The sequence below is a fragment of the Oreochromis aureus genome, linkage group 16 (assembly GCF_013358895.1).
Source record: "Oreochromis aureus strain Israel breed Guangdong linkage group 16, ZZ_aureus, whole genome shotgun sequence".
In the NCBI taxonomy this organism is placed as follows: Eukaryota; Metazoa; Chordata; class Actinopteri; order Cichliformes; family Cichlidae; genus Oreochromis; species Oreochromis aureus.
The window spans coordinates 27233672-27252220 of record NC_052957.1 but is presented as its reverse complement, the minus strand read 5'-3'; the positions used below and the strand labels follow the sequence as shown (position 1 = coordinate 27252220).

Here is an 18549-nt window from a genome sequence, read left to right as displayed (position 1 = left end):
TCTCATATCATACTGCAGATGAGTTATATCAGACATAGGAATTTCCCTTCGGGATCAATAAAGTTATTCTTCTTATAGCACAACTTAGTATGAATTAGTGGCAACCCATGTATCTGTGACCTGCATTCTGCCATAACTGACACTGTAACTGATATTTTACCAGAATATAAACAAAAACCGGCGAAACTACTTTAAAGGTCTTTTTAAATTTGCCCCAGAATTAGACCTTAATTTTTTTTCCCACTTAGAAGTTACTTCTACCACCATCATTGCTCCTGAATGTCTTAATAAATATTACTAAAACACCAATATGACATAGTATGTATTTTTTATAAAAAAGAAGCACACCCTCTTTCAATTCTAAGGCTTAATGTTTAAGAACATAATAAAAAATCATCTGGTCCTTACAAGGTTATAAAATTATTTAAATAAATAATTAAATAAAGCTTCACATGAACGGCAACACATGGCATCTTGCATAGTGTGAAATATTAGGCACACCCTATGACTCATAGAAACCACTTGAACAGCAAATTTGAAGAAATGGTTTTCACTGTGACTTTATCAGTCTATCACATTTTTGTCGAGGAATTTTGGCCCACTGTTGATAACAGTTCTTAAAAACTTCTTGTGCAATTTTGCAAACTTAAGCTGTGCTGTCATGTTATTTTTAAGGAGATGAAGCTTTCTCCTAGCAACCCTTCCAAAAAAGCTATTTACTACCTCTAATGCTACTTTTTCCATTCGTTATCTGTGCTGTCATGTTATTTTTAAGGAGGTGAAGTTTTCTCCTAGCAACCCTTCCAAAAAAGCTATTTACTACCTCTAATGCTACTTTTTCCATTCGTTATCTGTGCTTTCATGTTATTTTTAAGGAGGTGAAGTTTTCTCCTAGCAACCCTTCCAAAAAAGCTATTTACTACCTCTAATGCTACTTTTTCCATTCGTACTGTCGTTAGCTTTAACATTTAACATGCTAACCGAGGCCTGTAGTACTCGGTGTACTTATTTTTTCACACACACTGCTTTTTGGTTTCGTTTTTGTTCAACACATGATGGCACACTCGTGTGTTGTTGTTCATCTCAGGTTATATTTATCTAATTGTTCCAGGTATGAGAATTGAATGTGTCTCCACAGCTATAAATTGTTAGCTCTGCTAATGCTAGCCAAGTGAGCCACTGCTAAATAATTAAATCGAAACTCATTCTTCATTCTTCACGTGCTTCGATATAGTCACTGTTAGCTCAGTGGTTATTAAAGACAGCGTTCAAAGTGATTTTACATCAGGTTGTATATATGTTGTAGAATGTGGCATGGTGGAATAATTGAGAGAATCTCCACTAAACATTGGGTTGGTATCATCTTCCATTTCAGTTATTGCATGCTTTGGTGTTTTTGTGTTTTGTCTTTGTGTTCTGCAGCTCTTCTCCAGCTGCCAGCTATTTAGAGTTGAGTGCAGAAAGTAGTTGATTGGTGATGATTTGAGCCCTTCTCAATAAAGGGGAGAGAAAACAGGAAGGATGTTCTTTGTTTTTCTGTAGGACACAGTTGGAGTAGGGAAGCCGGTTGAAATTGGAGACTCCAGTGAGAGAAGTGAACATTTTAAAGTAAAATAGTTTTAACCTGGTCTGGAGGGTTTTGCTCTTAAAATAATCAGTGACATCAGGAGGTTGATTCACTTTATTTAGGATTAATGTGGATTTGTTGGGAAAAAGAGACTGGATTGGAAACTGTTGGTGTGCTGGACCTGTGTGTTATGGGAGTTTAACGGGGAAAGAATCCCACTCCCTAAGAACTCAAAGTCTGTTAATGTGGGTGGAAAGCCTTTCTCAGGAAGATGCAAAATTGTTGCACTATATTTTCTTGGGTTCCAGCAGTACATCCATCTACAGAGTCAGAGAATCATTTATGAGTAATACTTGTGCATAACTGACTAATTTCTTTCTCACCAGTCTTTACTCAATATTTAGCACCAAGTTCAGCCCGCACAGCAGCTCTGAAGCTGAAGCCAAATTTGGATCCCTTGAGCTAAATATCACTATGAGAACGATAACATGTATACAAGCTCGTAATACGCTGATGCTACGCAGAGTTACATTGTTCAAGTGTGTTGATATGCTGTTGCGAAACATTTATTACATGAGTGACCCATTAGTGAACTCACTAGGTTTTGCTGTTTTCGGGCAATCAGATTTAAGACATGGAAATGGGTTCAGTGATAGCCAAAAGTAGAACCCCTCCAATATATATAAACCATATATAGACAAGCAGTGGTAACATGGTTTGATCTGTCATTTCTTGCCTTTCATAGCAGTCAGTGCTTGGAAAATTCTGAGAAAATCTGTTTTGTCAGGAATAAAGTCTAGGTGACAGCCAACACAAACAGAAAGAGAGAGACGACTCCCCCTGCATAAAACCACAAACACAGGATGTTGCCAGTACAGGGAGATCAAATGACCAAGATAAATAAAAAAGGGGATTTTTTGGTTAAAGACTTCAAACAAATTGCACAAAGTGCACAGAAAGTATCAGTTAGGATTAGTCTGAAACTAATTAGAAACTGTTAAATATGCCACTGGTTTCTAAGTCATTAAATGTATTTTTATGTTTTGTCTTTAAGTCTTCGACAGTACAGTATAAAATCTTTATAATAGCTTTAGAGATGCTTTTACTTTTCTGAATGTTTAATTTTTCATTTGTCTTTTTCTGCATGTATACAGTGAGGGTAACATATGCATTTTGTACTTATTTAGGAGGAGATTGGGTCAGTGTCAAACCTGCAAACTTTTACTGTGTTTAAATTGCATATATCTGGATATATTTGTGTTTTGGATAAATCTAAATTACAAACCTGGCCCTCTTCACACACAAACTGATTTTTATTAAATTATTATTATTATTATCTGGTTCCCCTAGCTCCATTTGACCTTTGGAAGGGACACAGCACTGGTAACAAGAAAAAGCACAGCATTATGGTTATTATGCGTATTTAGATGGTGTCTTTCCATCAGATGGAGGATCTTGGAGGGTTCCAAAACATCAGTTGGCTAATATTAGCGCACTGTTTTTTTTGGGGGGGGTTCCATTTAGAGGTTTTTCCACTTCAAGATCATGATATCTTGTTTTTAAGGTGTATTGCCCTTAAAATGACCTGATTCAGTTATGACTGGTTTCCTGTTCTTCAGCATACAAAGCACTAAATGTTTCAAATGCTAACAGCCTCGTTACATGGACATGTTCATATTTATATTCAAACCTGGCTGAAAATTGTAAATATTCTTACCTGTATAGTTAAATATCTTCTACATTACTGAAATTCATTTACTATTAGGTGACAATGAGGGATGGAGGGAATTTTTAAAACCATTCTTCTTGCAAAAGTGGCAATTAAACACTATAAACAAAACTGTGGTGAAATGTTCCTCATCTGTGTTGTATAGATTAAAAATACTGCCAAAGTCATTAAGGCTGAGCTAATTTTTAAATGCTTCATACTCCCTATTTGATCATATTTGTAGTGGCTGTCCCTGAACATGAGACTGCACCTCTTCTGTTTAAATAAACTGGATCTTGCACCCACTCTTTATTATCAAGCTTTTCCTTGCTAATGTGCTAAAGGAGTAATGAAGACTTCGTTATACAGCACTCTAATTCCTCTACATCACACATGTTGTCCAAGATAGCCAGTAAGAGGAAACTTATCACAGAAGACTCTAGTTGCTAATGCTAGCTGTGTTTCCACACAAAGCAAAGCTGTTACTTGATCTTACAGCAGTGAAGCAGATCCAGCAGCATCTTGTCTAGTACGCTAATATTCTATCAGTCTCTCATCAAAAACTGGACTTTATGCACAATGAACATGCAAAATCAGTCAGAAAAAGCTGCTGATCTCTTGGCTTGACAAGCTCCAGCTATCGTTCATGGGACACAGACATGCTCATAAAACGGAGACACGCTACTGCTTCCATTGGGATCCAAGCCAAGTGCAGCTTTCAACAATCATACCCAAAAGCGTCCACAAGATTCCAGTGATGTAGGGATGGATGCAAACAGGCGACATGCATCATGACAGAGCACTGTTTGACATGAAAGTAGAGATATCGCTTCCTCTTGCTATGTTTTAATTAATGTCGAATTTTGAATTTGACTAGGTGCTTGTCCTGATGGAATGCCATTGCCTAAAACTATTCTACTGAATAAGTTTTAATCTTTTATTCTGATTAAACTGTTGTGATGAAGAGACACAATCAGTAAGCAATACTTGGAAGAGAAACTTGGAAAAAAAGAATACAAAATATATAATACTTAAACATTTATACTCAGTCACAAATACTTAAATAACAGAATATAAATATGTATCATTCAAAAATGCATCATTCAGTACAAAAATAAACAATGCTGTCAACATAAAAAATAATTATCCTTTCAAATATGTACATAGCCTGCTCCCTTCCATAAAGGAAAGGTGCAATTTTAAAAGTTGCTATCACGCCTGATGATATATTATAAGTGTATAAAAAATACAATTCAAATGTAGAAAAAATGTATTGCTATCACTTATGAAGGAAGTAATAGCAAACATGCACCAATAGAAAAGTCCAGCAGATGCCCTCCATCCTTGTTGCACATGTTGTGAAATTCATTGTGCAGAGGAATGTGTGGGCTTGCTTATTGTAGTCCTAGTGAGTCTTAAAAATACAGGTGACGACAGCTGTAAACATGTAAAAGTTTCCATGTGTCAAGTGTTCCAAGAAACAGGCCTGATGGATGAATCCCATCAATAAAACTTTAAGATTTCGTTTAGACAACAGTCTGGAGCCTTCTTGCAGGTACTGGGGGCATGTGGTACCTGAGATTTGTCCAAAAGTTTCTCTTTGAGTATAATTCTGAGAATTTGTGTGTCTCAAGAAAGTCTTTCTTCCATTTCAGGGCTCCTTGTTTCCTCTTGATATAACGCAGAGACTCTGGCAAGTGACTATAATCCACTGGACCATCTGGCAAAAAAGAAAAACATTTTAAATATAAATGAAAATAAACACGTTTAATAAGCTGACATTTTAATTTTTATTAAATGAAGTGCTGACCGAGTGCAACAAGTCCAGAGATGAACACACTTTACTCCTTGTCAAAACGTACTTGTCAAGTTAGCTTAGCATAAAAGCTGGAAGTAGACTCTGAGAATTGTTCTTTTGTTACAAAGAAGATATTAAGATTCAATTTGAATTGCTAAGTTTTAAAGGTCAGAAAGAGAAAATTTTAATTGTTTCCATCTTTCTCCAGTCTATAAATTTACGCAATTTCTAAAAAGTGGACTTGATGCCTGCAAAGCATTATGCATGACTAAATAGGGCGTGAATGCTGAGTCATATAACTCGTGACTTAACAGAATTCATGTGGCTAGAGTTTTTTGAAAAATGAGGAATCATTTACCAATTTCCACCAGAATAACTGTGGGATCATTCTTCGTCAAAGCATCATGAAGGCCAACTTTCTGCTCATACCACACTTGGCTTTGATTGTCACATATGCAAGTGCTTTCCTCTGTTTTCCCCTCAGGTGATAAGATGATAAGCAGTCTGCGGCACTGGTGCATTGCAGCAGCTGTTGCATCGTGTATTGCTGCAAGAGATTCATGGCCAGACACAAAACTGCAGGTTAAAACTCTTTCTGCAAACTGAAAACAGCCCGTTTCAACAGCAAAAAATATGTTTTTGGGGAGAACTGCGACTTCTTCCAGGGAGTCATTTCTTCTTTTTTTAACTTACCAGTTTAGTCTGCATTAATAAAATTAAAGAACCTTGTAAGTGCCTTGAGGCAGCTGTTATTGTGATTTGGCACTATATACATAAAAACTGAATTGAATTGCAATGTATCACCAATACAAACATAAAGGAAATAAACTATAACAATAAGAAGAACAAAAAAAGAAAAGGGAAAAACAGAAATACAGAGGATAGCGAGACATCAGCTCAAGAAAGTATTAAGTCTGTTTTCAACTGTACTGTACTGTGTTCCAGTAATTTAATAAACATGGCTTTTATCCAATTTCTCCCATCTATTATACGAGTTTAACCAAGAAGCTCTTATTTTCTTTTCAAGCTTCTCTTTCTTTCTTTTTTGCAACTATAAACAGAATTCTTACAGATACAGTTGTGGTCAAAGGTTTATATACACACATCATGAGAATGAATGTGATAGCGCTGCCACCACCATGCTAGACAGCTGTTACAGTGTTCTTTGGTTCAGCAGCCTTTACTTTATCTTCCAGGTCATGGCAGGCTTGAGTCCTGGTGGTTCCTCTGAAGTTTTCCTAACTAATGTTCTCTGATGTGAGGACAACATTTTTTGGTCGTCTTCCAGATAGTAGCAAAGCAGTGGCGCATCCAAAAAACTTGTACTTATGTGTAGTTAGAGTTCTGAACTGATGGTCTTGGAATTTGCTGTTGTTTAGAAATAACTCCAGACCTTCCCTTCCCAACTGTAAATCTAAAATTGTCCTTCTTAGGTCTTCACTGAGACCTGAGTATTGGTCAATCTAATAGCCATTTAAATCCAACACAGCTGATTTAAATGGCTAAATTACTTCCGCAACATGTCTTGAAGTTCTCCAGAGGCCTGGTAATGAACTAATCATTTGGGTGAGATCTAAAACCTGCAGGACACTGGCCCTCGAAGCCTGGAGTTTGAGAACCCTGTTGTAGAGGCTTCAGCACCACTCATTAGAGGTTTAAGTGAGTGTATTATATGTATGTTTGTTTGAATGTTTGAGTCTGTGTGCGTTAGAGAAAATCAAAATGAAAATCAAGCAACCAGTTCTTGTTTTATAAAGTCATTAAAGACGTTAATTTAACCACATTTAAAATGCAACTAGTTCTACTTGACTTTTACCTGAAAGCATCATAGCAACTGATTTAGATTCGTTGGTTATGTATTTGATGTCTTAATTTAATAAAAACTGTGAACAGCAGTTTGTGACAATAAACAGCTCAAAAGCCTTTGTATGTTTTCCCATCTTTTGGGGGTTGGAGAATGACCTTAACAACCTCAAGAATTACACTATATCTAGAAAGACAAGTCTTTCTACCTCTGTTTACATATTATGGATATCTGCGTCTTACCTTCGCCAGGACAGTCATCCCGTCCTCTGATAAACAGAGAGTAGCCATATTGTTCCTCCAGCTTCTCAGGCAGGATCTGCATGGCAAACCTCGCGCCCTCATGTGAGCTCATGGCGTTGGAATGGATGAAACTCACGTAGGCATCATAGAGCTTCCCATCTGGAACTGACAGAATCTAAATGATTGTTTGTGTTCATTTTATAAAGTTTGATCCTTTTAAAATGTGAATCAACATCCAGCTTTCATTTAAAAGTACTTTTACTGTGTTAGTCGTGCTGTAAGGTTAGTAGTATCTGGTCCGATGATGCCACACAAAAACTTAAGTTCAACTGATAACAGCCTTACCTTGTTGTTTGGGAAAATGTGCCAACAGATTCCTGTAAGCCAATATCAGGTTTACTTTAAAGACGAATAAGCACGCAGCCAAGGCTAGAACAGCCAGAGATGCAGAAGAGCAAACAGCCAAGCTCATGTGGAAAGAACTGCGGTCAGCTAGAGAGAGGAAGGAGACAAACATAAGGCAAGTGTCTCAGACGACTATAATTCTTGAACACATATATATGCATATGTCTATATATATCTTTATTACCTTTTTTAAGCTTCACCACACTGACTTTTCGTCCCGCTAGGCTTTCCAAATGGCACTCGAACTCAAAATTCAGGAACTTGGGATGAACTTTAGCGATGGACAGAATGACCAGTTCATAGACTTTGCCTTCTCTGTGAATACTAAAGGATATAGAACCAATCAGTCAGTCAGAATGAATCATGGAATCAAAGAATAATATGAAAATGTTAGGTGTTAACTTTTTTGTACTGCTACAGTTGCAGCATTTACAGTCTATTACTCAGAAATGAAGTTCTGCCTCCAAGTGATGTTTAATGTCTGACACATTGGTGTTGGTTTGATTTAATCTCAGTGCAGTATAATACAGTGTTTTGTATTCACTATTAATAGCCCCATCCATGGTAATGTAAACCTCACGTTTTCCGGGACACAGTAATCTCCTCGAGGTCCTCAGCGTAATCCTTGCCGACAGTCCAGTGCACTGAAGACTCGCTATCCTCACTGTAGCCTATGAATGCTAAACACTGCAGCTCCACTCTCAAACCTGGTCAGCAGTGAGATTAAAAAACAAAGAAACTTTCAGTCTATATTTCCGGTTTTGATAAAACAAAAATATATATCGTTAGCTCAAATGTTTAAGTTTAACGTCACTGAAACTTTTCAAAAGGCTTCTGACTAATTCTGTTCAGTCGCTAGATGACGAAGCACCATTGCAAAGGTTTTAAAGGACTTTGTTGTTGCCTTGACTTGAAAAAAACCTGTTTGTCAAGTATGTATCATAAAGATCATACAGATAAGCACTTTCATAAAAATGTCAATAAATGGATAATGGTGTAAATGACTACATGATATTTAAAGGTGTTTCTAATATTTTTTCCATACCACTAACATTTATTCTAATGCAGTTTAATGGGAAACCATTGTGTGTGTGTGTATACTATATATATATGTGTACTTGCCTACTTCAACTGTAATCTCTTGCTTTTCAGGGGTCACCAGCTGTGGCTCTACAAAAACTTTTTCTGGGAGGTCTGCAAGAAAGAAAGAAAGAAGGAAAAATACAGAAAGTGGGACAATATACATTTAGATCCATAAGCATTTGTATATATTGCCTCTGTACACCATCACAGGCTAATTTAAATCAGACAAACAAGATGTGATTGAAGTGCAGATGTTTAGCTTTAATTCAAGAGGTTTAACCGAAGTTTTGCATGAACTCTTTAGGAATGACACTCGTTTTTATCCATAATCCCCCATTTTCAGAGTCTCAAAAGTATGGGAGATGAGGCCTGCTGCCTCATCATTCCATGATAAGCAAAGAGATCTTGATCTGAGTTCAATAGCTAAACTTGTATTTAGCAAAATTTCACTGGAACTTCTTGTGAAATTCAAAGAGACGTTGATGCAAATTAAGGAGATGAATCTGGCCCCAGAAGACCACACAAAACTGCTAGAGTGCATGATTTAATAGTCTTCCTGTGGTTAAGAAAAAAAAAGGCTAAACAACATTTAACCACAGTTGTAAACACTCAAGGAAATATGGTGTCGTTATCAGAGTCTAGAGACTATACAATTAAGAGTGGTCTAAAAAACAGTGTCTTTATGAATGTAAATACAGATGGTTTACCAGATGGTGAAAAACATCTTTGGACATATTTAACTTAAACCAGAATGACGAGAAGAGAAAAATAATGAAAATGGAGAGATACAGCTCGTTAGCCAAAGCATCCAATGTATTTTTTTTTTTTGTTAAACCCCCTGAATTAAAACTTCAAGTCTATGATTAAACAAAACAAACAAACAAAAAATAATAATTATTATGTACAGCCAGAGTAATATATTGAAAATGACACTAGAACAATTAAGGATTCAATATGAGAGCTCTACAGTACTTACCATCTTTAACAGTCAACAGGATGCTGCGTGAAGCGGTATAATTCCTGCCATCCAAGTTAATGTCTATCAGGCAGGTATATTTTCCATTGTCCTCCTCTGAGGCTTGAGGAAGCCTCATGTTGCCTTTCATATCAACAGAGATGGGGTTCCCTTGTCGCTGAATGAGCTGGCAATCCTGCAGACAGAAACCAATCCTGTAGTTAGTTTTCGCAGTGCCATATTTTTGAGCCTCAAGACAACAAACAAGAGCCAGAAATGAAAAAAATATGAATAAAAAGCAAAAAACTGGCATATTGATCTAAATCACAAAATAAGTGTATTTCTTAAAATGTGTTGATCGCAAGTTTCCAGATGACGAAACGAATAGTACTACATTGTTGCTGGCCTGGGTGGCAACCAGCCTTATCTGCCAATGGGGCAGATCTGGCACACATTTTTCCCTGATATCCACAGAAGGGGGCAGTGTTGCATTTATGGAAGTTGTAAAACAGAAGCCTGGGATTTGGCCTCGCTAAGCACTTTAGGCGGAGCGATTGTATATAAACTAGCCTAGTTTATATCTGCTGTTTCCACTGATAGTTTATCAGCAATTGTTTCTGTCCACTCTTCATGATATTATATTCCATAAAATGGGATTATACACCGATAGCATAGTATTATGACCACTGACAGGTGAAATGAATAAAACTGATTAATTAGCACCTGTTATTGGCTGGGATATATTAGAGAGCAAGTGAACATTTTTCCCTCAAAGTTGATGTGTTAGAAGCAGGAAAAATGGGCACGCGTAAGGATTTGAGCCGAGTTTGACAAGTGCCAAACTGTGATTTAATCAACATCTGTGGGATGTGTTGGACAAAGAAGCCTGATCCATGGAGGCTCCACCTCCCAACTTATAAGATTAAAGGATCTGTTGCTTAGATACCACAGCACACCTTCCGGGGTTTTGTGGAGTCCACGTCTCGACGGGTAATGTCTGTTTTGGCAGTAAAAGGGCGACCAGGTGGTCATAATGTTATGCCTGATTGGTGTATATGGAGGGCAGAGACCAGACCGCCAGAACATCCTTCAGCCAGCTTTTTTAGGTGAAAAATAATATTGATGAGCAACAGTTTTCTTTGTACTCAAATCAGCCAAATCAGGTGCTAACAAGGCAAACATAACAATGCAGTAAAACAAGTGTATTGGGCCTCTTTATACCTTCATCCATCGTACGTTCACCACGCTATTCAGTCTGAAGATTTCTTTCTGCTTACAAGGAAGACTGTCGCTCACTCCTTTTGTGATGGAAATGCTCTCAACTGTATAAGGACACTCTCCACTAGACACTGACACCCAAAACTTTAACCTCCGTAATAATACTCCGGACTGATTCCTGAAAAGAAGCAAAAAATAATTGTAAAGCCAACAGTAAGAAATATCCCTGTGCTTTTTGTTTATCCTAAATGGTTACAGACAATATGATTAAGATCTGAATTGATGTTTCAGTTATGCCACTATTCCACTGATAAGCTGAAGTTATATATCTGTTCAGCACTAATTAGATATAAGATAAGAAAATAACATCCATTAGGAATATAAATTAGTGCACACACGCGTACACAGACTGCCTGAAGGCTGGAACTGAGGAGATTTGATATCCCTCCTCTCATATATCCTTGGATATTTATCCAGATGCTCATTTGCTCTTAATAGTTTGATAATTTTACTGGATAAATAACACATTCATATTTAGAAATGGCCAATCAGGTCTCCCTCCATATCCTCCCAGTACAACCTCCATACAGCCTCTTAAAAGTGCAACATCAAAGATTTACAGATGTTAAAATCCAGTTAGTAGGTTAGTAGGCATATCTTATAAAACAGGCCCAAAAGGTTGATTTTGTTCATCTGGATGTAACATTTTCAGTGGAGACTTCTGAAGAAGTCACTTGGATGAGTGACGAAGGGTTTCCAATACAACAGAGCTTGATCATAGCCTACATACAACTGTTAGGTTTTACAGCTATTTATTATAAAGTGGGTTGTGTTTGTCTGTGCACGTGTGTTTATGCACATTTATAAATATACTAGAAGCATGGGTCTGCAGGGATCAGAAGAACTCATGCAAGTGAAGTCATACAGATGTTTTTATACCTTATCTGACAGGTGTAAGATCCATTGTGGGACATCTGGACAGGTAGAAACCACAGTAACCTGTCCCTCACTTCCACTCCAGTGGGCAGGCTCAGGTTGTCTTTACTCTCCCCTCTGCTCCAGATCACGATGTCATGAGCCTCTGCTGTGTAGCAATTCAGCAAAAAGAAATGGCCAGCACTCACATAGAAGGTATCTATCTCCCCACGGTGGTCTGTAGGTGACAGTGCAACAGGAGACCAACTATTTGTCATTTAATGTAAGATGTTAAAAAAAAAATTATCAATCTACATGGAAGACATGTTACTCCAAAGGAAGAACAGATAGAACAGTTTTGGACTAGACAGAGTAAGTAAATAAGTAAAGTAAGTAACATTTTATTTTTATAGCACCTTTCTAGACAAAAGATCACAAAGTGCGTCACACAGAGATAACAAGGTATGAAACAAAAACAGACAAAAAGTTAACGAAATGCAATTCTAAAAAGATGTGGTTTTAGTTGTTTTTAAAAGAGACTACCGAGCCTTGCTGCAGCGTTCTGAACAACCTGCAGACGTTCCAGCAAGATTTTGCTTAAACATGTAAACAGTGAATTACAGTAGTCCAAATGTGATGAAATGAATGCATGAATAACAATCTCCAGTTCAGTACGAGATACAATAGGACTTAATTTGGCAACGTTTCTTAAGTGATAAAAGCAAGACTGAACAAGAGATTTTACATGAACATCCAACGTGAGAGCCGGGTCAAAGGTTACCCCTAGGTTCCTGATAGATGAATTCACAAACATCGAAAGGGGACCAGCATTCATTATCATAGGTACAAGTCTGTTAGGAGCACATACAAGGACTTCAGTCTGTCCTTCATTAAGTTGGAGGAAGTTGTCAGCCATCCAACCTTTAATGGATTCTAAGCACTCATTCAGAATCTGCAGCTTAGATAGATCTTGGGGCTTAAAAGGAATGCATAGCTGGATATCATCTGCATAGCAGTGATAGCAAATGTCCTCAAAGGGCCTCAAAATATGCTGGAGAGGAAGTAGATATATTAAAAACAATAAAGGCCCCAAAACAGAACCTTTGGCACACCATAGGTAATGGAAGTGGAAGATGACTTAGAAACCGCCACAGAAAAGCATCGTTCATACAAATATGAGGAGAACCACTCCGAGGCAGATCCAGATATACTGGCCCAATATTTCAGCCTTTCAAGCTGAATTTGGTGGTCAGCTGTATCAAAGGCTGACGTCAGGTCCAACATCAGCAAAACAGAACATTTTCCTGCATCGTTTTGCATCAAAATGTCACTGGAGACTATAAGAAGGGCTGTTTCAGTAGAACGAGCTCTACGAAAGCCAGACTGAAATTTGTCAAAAATATTGTGTTTGTCCTGCTTAGCAACAACCTTTTCTAAAATCATAGCAATTAATGGTAATTTTGAGATTGTCCTGTAACTGCTAGTAAGAGAAGGGTCTAACTTGGGTTTTTTAAAAAGGGGGTGTATGGCAAAATCTTTTAAATAAGCAGGGACTTTACCAGACACCAGTGAAGTGTTAATTATGGTGAGCACCCACGGACCAAGAGACATTTTTGAGTAACGATGCAGGTAAAATGTCAAGTGAACAGGAGGATGCTTTCATTGAGTTAGCTAATTTTAGTGAAACAGGTCAAAAGCTGTCTAAAATAACAGGCCGAGCTGGAGTAGGAACTGCTGATGGGGAAAAATGTTTTCTTACATTACTAATATTTTTTCCTAGTAAGAAAGAAAGAAACTTTTCACTATGTCTTCATTTGAAGAAATAGGTGCAGCAGGTGGAGCAGGAGTAATAATTCCAGTAATGGTGTCAAATAACACCTGAGGTTTACCTCTGCTCTAAGTGAGTAACAAATTTAATTCTCCTCACAATAAATGTGTGAAAAGATCAAAGAGTTTCTGTTTACAACTGTTTGTTCTTTTCTGGTCTTCTTTTCATTAATGGCATGTCAAGGACACAACCAATGTTAGGTCATTCATAAAGATAAATAACAACAACAACAATGATGACAAAAACTTCCATAACAGAAGACATCAAACATTACAGCCAAAGCCATAAATATACAACAAAGTTTTCCAAATGACTGGTTGGAGGCATAGCAATACCTCCAGCTAGTGTCGGACCAAAATGCTGACACTGAAGTTTCAAAAGTTTAAAACTCATAGGTGACCTGATGGTGGCTACTCCCATCTTTCATACTGTTTAGAGAAGATATTTTTAGGACAAGCACACCTTGGTGGACCTAGCTAGCTGTTAGCCAACTTCCAAACTTCCATGAAAAGACTTTTGCGTTCTGTTGCAAGCTGTGAATTCCATGTCCAAAGTACAACAACCTCAATATGGATTCCTGGAAATGTTTGTCTCGGTACAGTCAAAGAGCAAACATTTCGTATCAATGACTAATGCAACTTGTTAACTTCTAATATTGCAGGTTATCAACCACTGAGAAGGGCTATGCACTTTCATGCAGGTGTGCAAAGATATCTCACCACCACCACTTCATTATTGAATTTAATAGTAACTGTTTGCCATCTGTAAACAGAACTATGGATGCTTTCCCGTTTTTCTTCCCCGTCTGTTAATAAGATAAGATAAACCTTTATTAACACACGTGGGAAATTTGTTGGGTCAAGGCAGAAAGGGGACAGTACAAAGTTACAAGCAGCAAAATTAAGAAAAACAATAGAATATAATACTTTATAAATAGAATAAAATGGTATGTTGCATCGGAAATTTACACTTTGTAGTATTGCACATACGGGAGACAAGGAGAAGGCTATGATGGTGTATTGTGTGTGTTTGTCTGCACATGTATGGTCATCTGCAAAGTATAAATGAAAAGATGAGAAGAAATAAAGAAAAAACGGATCAATCAGCTTTAAATCTAAAATCTGCTCATCTAAAAACAGGAAAACACCCAGAAAACAGTCAAAATGAAACAGGATGTAAAAGACAGGTGTATACATTTTGAGTTTATATTCAAGAGACTTTTATATGATAAATGAAATTCTATGATCGTATTTTGTGCCACTTTTGTGCTGAGCAAACAGTGTGAGATGTGCAGCAACCTGTGGGAAGTGGTTAAATGTTTGCTCTGACACAGAGCAGTTGCTGCACAAACTATACCAACTAGTCAAAATATCATTTCTACCTTTTTATTTAGTTTTTAGTTATCTAAGTTTTACTTAGTCAAACGGATGTTGCAGATATGTGCAAAGTTATTTTTATCTAGTTATATTCTGACTGGTCTGATTAGTCAGCGCTTTTAGAGCTATCTAAAATACCATTCTTGCTATTCACAATGTCAGAGATACATGACGTTTGTGGTTAACAAGATTGTTACTGTGGTAGAAAATACCCACGTGTTTTAACATATTTAGTTTTCAGGCACAGTTGAAGAGCCACAAAGAATTTTTGGTGGATGGGCTGAGAACACGATACCTGAAAACGAGGTTATCAGCCCAATGATGTATTTTTTATTATTAAAATCACACAATCAAACAGGCACTCATTACATATTACTATAAGCTCCCTCCTGTTTATGGTAATGTGCAGGAGCTTTCTGAAGCTTTTCATACAGATAGGTAGAACGTCATTTAACAGAATTAAAATAAATATCAAAATATCTCAAATTTGATTTGAAATGTTACACACTATGTTCACACTACTTGCCACAGCTTGTGTGTATTCAGCTATGGACAGTAGGTAAACTGGATTTGTGTTTCCTGAATTTTTGTGTTTTTCATGAATGTGCAGTTGTGTTCTAAATTGGTGCTTTTTACATTAAATGTTTAAGCGTTTAGTGTTAATAGAAACCGCTGCTAATGCTTGCATTTTCGCTTGTTTAATGACAAAAGGTTATGGGATTGTAAAAACTGTAGGCAATTTATGTTCTGCCTTTTCCAGTATTGCTCAAGATTGCATCCTGGGCACAGATTATTCAAACAGTGAGGAAGAGTCTTGTTTGCCACTTCCTGTCAAAGCTGTTAATCTGTCATCAGTGAAACACCTCATACAGCATTAACTGATGAGACATAACCCTCATCGGGGTTTTTTTAGACCTCAACATCATCTCTTTTTTAACCGTATACTGTACTTCACATTACTATGAACAATAAATTGCACTTTTGCACATTTCTTTTTTTCATTTTAATTGATCAAAACTTTCAACAAACACTCTAAAAAACATTTAATTTTCTGGAAATTATTTTATGTTTCAGGCTTTAAAGGAATAACAAGATATAAACACTGTTTTCAGCTCATCATGCCAGTTTATTGTAAGAAGAAGAAGAAATTTGTATTACACAGTTTGTATTACACTGTTAGTCAAGTTGTAAGGCTGCGCCGTCGAACCTTGTGAAATTCAGGTAATTTCGTTCGTCACAGCTAGTCAAACCCAGCTGACAAAAGTGCAACGTGCAGCCGTATCTTAGCAACGCTTTGTAATTTTAGCAGATAGCTGTTAATGTTTGTCTTACACTAATACTGCTTATCTGTCTATAGCTTACCTCCTTGACTTACCTCCATGTAATAATACAGAGGTAAGTCATGTCAGCTAGCCTGTATCAAAGTATTCAGGTGTACCAGAATATTTAGAGTAGTGTTTGTAAAAAGACTATTGCTCTGCTTATTACAGTCAACTGTTTTATTATTGGCACCACACTTGGCGAGGGATCCTTGGCTTTGCTGGAGCGTTTTATAAAACCTTGTCCTTTATGTTCAGCCTGACGTGCACAGGTGCTGCAACTTTATTTGTGCAACTTTAACGCTGACATCTTTTAGCTAAGACGCTTCCTGGAGATTCACACATCAAAGTCTGAGTGTAAATGTTTGGTCTCCTTGACCTATATAATTATCAAAAACCCACAGACCTTTCAGTTTTTTGACGTTATCGTCTATCAGAATCACTTCATTGTCGTGAGAGGAATGTTGAGGGGTACGCTTTTTTTACTCATCAAACCACAGTTGATCTTTTTCTGTCTTGATTGTCTGTCTTGATAGCAAAACCTACCCAGGTAACCTATCAGCTGAATAGAGATTTTATCATTGGTACTGCCGTATGCATTCTGTGCAGTCCCCTGCCACAGATGTATGAATAGATAAATCCACTACCAGGAACACTGAAGAATCAGCTTCTATTCCAATATCTATTCTGATCATTGATTACTGATTAATTTATGGTAACATTTGAGTTAGGATACATATAGACAATAGCGTTAGAAAATGTATTTTCCCAACAATATATACATATACATGTATTTGGTAAAGCTATAGGAAACAGTTTGCCCTGTCTGTTAAGGAGAATCTCAACAGTTTTTTTCAAGTGCCATTTGTTGTTTAGAACCAGTTTAACTGGTTTAGAAACCATTAAACTGGTTATAAACCATGACAGCTAACGTAAAGCAGACAGAGCTTGTCACTCAGCTGAAACTAAATGTTCAGAAGAAGTTTGAGAATCAGTACTTACCACGTGCCACAACAAATGACAGAGACAGCAGAACAGTCACCAAGCAGACCCAACCTGCCGCTGCCATAGTTCTTATCTGAGGGAATCGACAGACTGCATTTCAGTAAAGTCCGGTGTGATTTTCTTGAGAACACGAGCCATCCTCTCATGCGAACGTAGTCTTCGCAGTGTATACAAGTTTCTTGACATACTTCCTGGGGAGGACAGCTTCCCTTAAAGGGAAGTGAAAGATGGAGTGTTCTCAGCTCTCACAAGGAAGTCAGAGCCAAAACACTCCCAGTAAAGTCCCAGGAAGTTCCACTGATTGGTGTTTCTTTGTCAAAGGTTGAGAAAAAAAATTCTCTTTGTCATTTGCAGTAACTCTCTGTTGAGCTCATGTAAATCATTCATGCGTCTTTGTTACGTCATCGAAAAGTTATAATTCATATATGAATTGCACTGCATTATAGTCAGTTTTGTGATTAAAATAAAATGGATTGGAGTCAGGTTATATATAAGGGAATTTATGACGAAGTTAATCTGCAGCACATATTTCTTCAAAAATACTTCATATTAATAAAAAATCAAAATTTCCCAAAATATAATGCCAATTTTGGGCTTTCTGGGCTTTGAAAAAGCAATGATGACATTCCTATAAAAATGTCATAATAATAAACTTTGTAGCAATTTTTGAAATGGGTAAGCCTTACATGTCACATCTGCTGTGATAAATACTAAAAGTAAGGGTTTACCACCCTGAATGGTCTTCAGTCATCACTTCATATATGTTTTACATGGCAATTGTTGTCAGCCTCCTATATTATTTCACAGTTTACTCAGATATCCCTCTTTAAGTTTGCAATATTGTGAAGTGGTAACCTTCCAAAGCTCAGAGAAGCAAGTGAAAATCACAGTCGCTGAGCAGTTAAACTTCAATGCCTTAAATAAATAGATGTCAAGACCAAAATTGAAAATCTGCTGCCAATACATTTTGTGTAAAAGCAATCAAAAGAAATATTGCTGAACAGAAAGAAAAGATAAAATCAACGGAGTGAAACCACGTCAATTTGAAACCAGTACTATAAAATTCAAAGAAGCCTGCACCAAGTATTTAAAAAAGATGTAATCATAAAGCTTAATCGAAACTCACCTGTGACGTATATGAAGTTACTACAAAAACAGAAAGAACTAGCTGAACAAGTACAGCTGTAGTTTTAATGATAATTTTGACTTTGCACTATGAATTATGAGACAGAAAGTCTGCCTGTCACTTACAGTACAGTGAACTTGCAGTGACTTGCTGGATTTTCCGTCCTCCTACTCCTCCTCCTGTATTTGCATTATTTTATA

The 18549-nt window shown here is 37.0% G+C and overlaps 1 protein-coding gene across 3 annotated transcripts; it reads right to left on the bottom strand.

The window, feature by feature from the left end:
* Positions 1–4317: 4317 nt before the first annotated feature.
* Positions 4318–18549, bottom strand: LOC116314797 (interleukin-1 receptor type 1-like). 3 transcript variants are annotated; one of them, XM_039600173.1, is made up of 12 exons: positions 18350–18549; positions 17221–17296; positions 11720–11933; positions 10784–10958; positions 9584–9758; positions 8647–8718; positions 8105–8231; positions 7709–7848; positions 7465–7611; positions 7120–7284; positions 5432–5620; positions 4318–4995 (listed from the first exon to the last, which is right to left on the bottom strand). In XM_039600173.1, the coding sequence occupies exons 2-12, from the start codon at positions 17285–17287 to the stop codon at positions 4802–4804; spliced, it is 1665 nt and encodes a 554-aa protein (XP_039456107.1). In that variant the 5' UTR covers positions 17288–17296; positions 18350–18549; the 3' UTR covers positions 4318–4801. The 3 variants fall into 3 exon arrangements, with proteins under 3 accessions (XP_039456107.1, XP_039456108.1, XP_031588806.2); XM_039600174.1 differs by lacking the exon at positions 18350–18549 and having other exon boundaries at positions 7120–7278; positions 17221–17474; XM_031732946.2 differs by lacking the exon at positions 18350–18549 and having other exon boundaries at positions 17221–17472.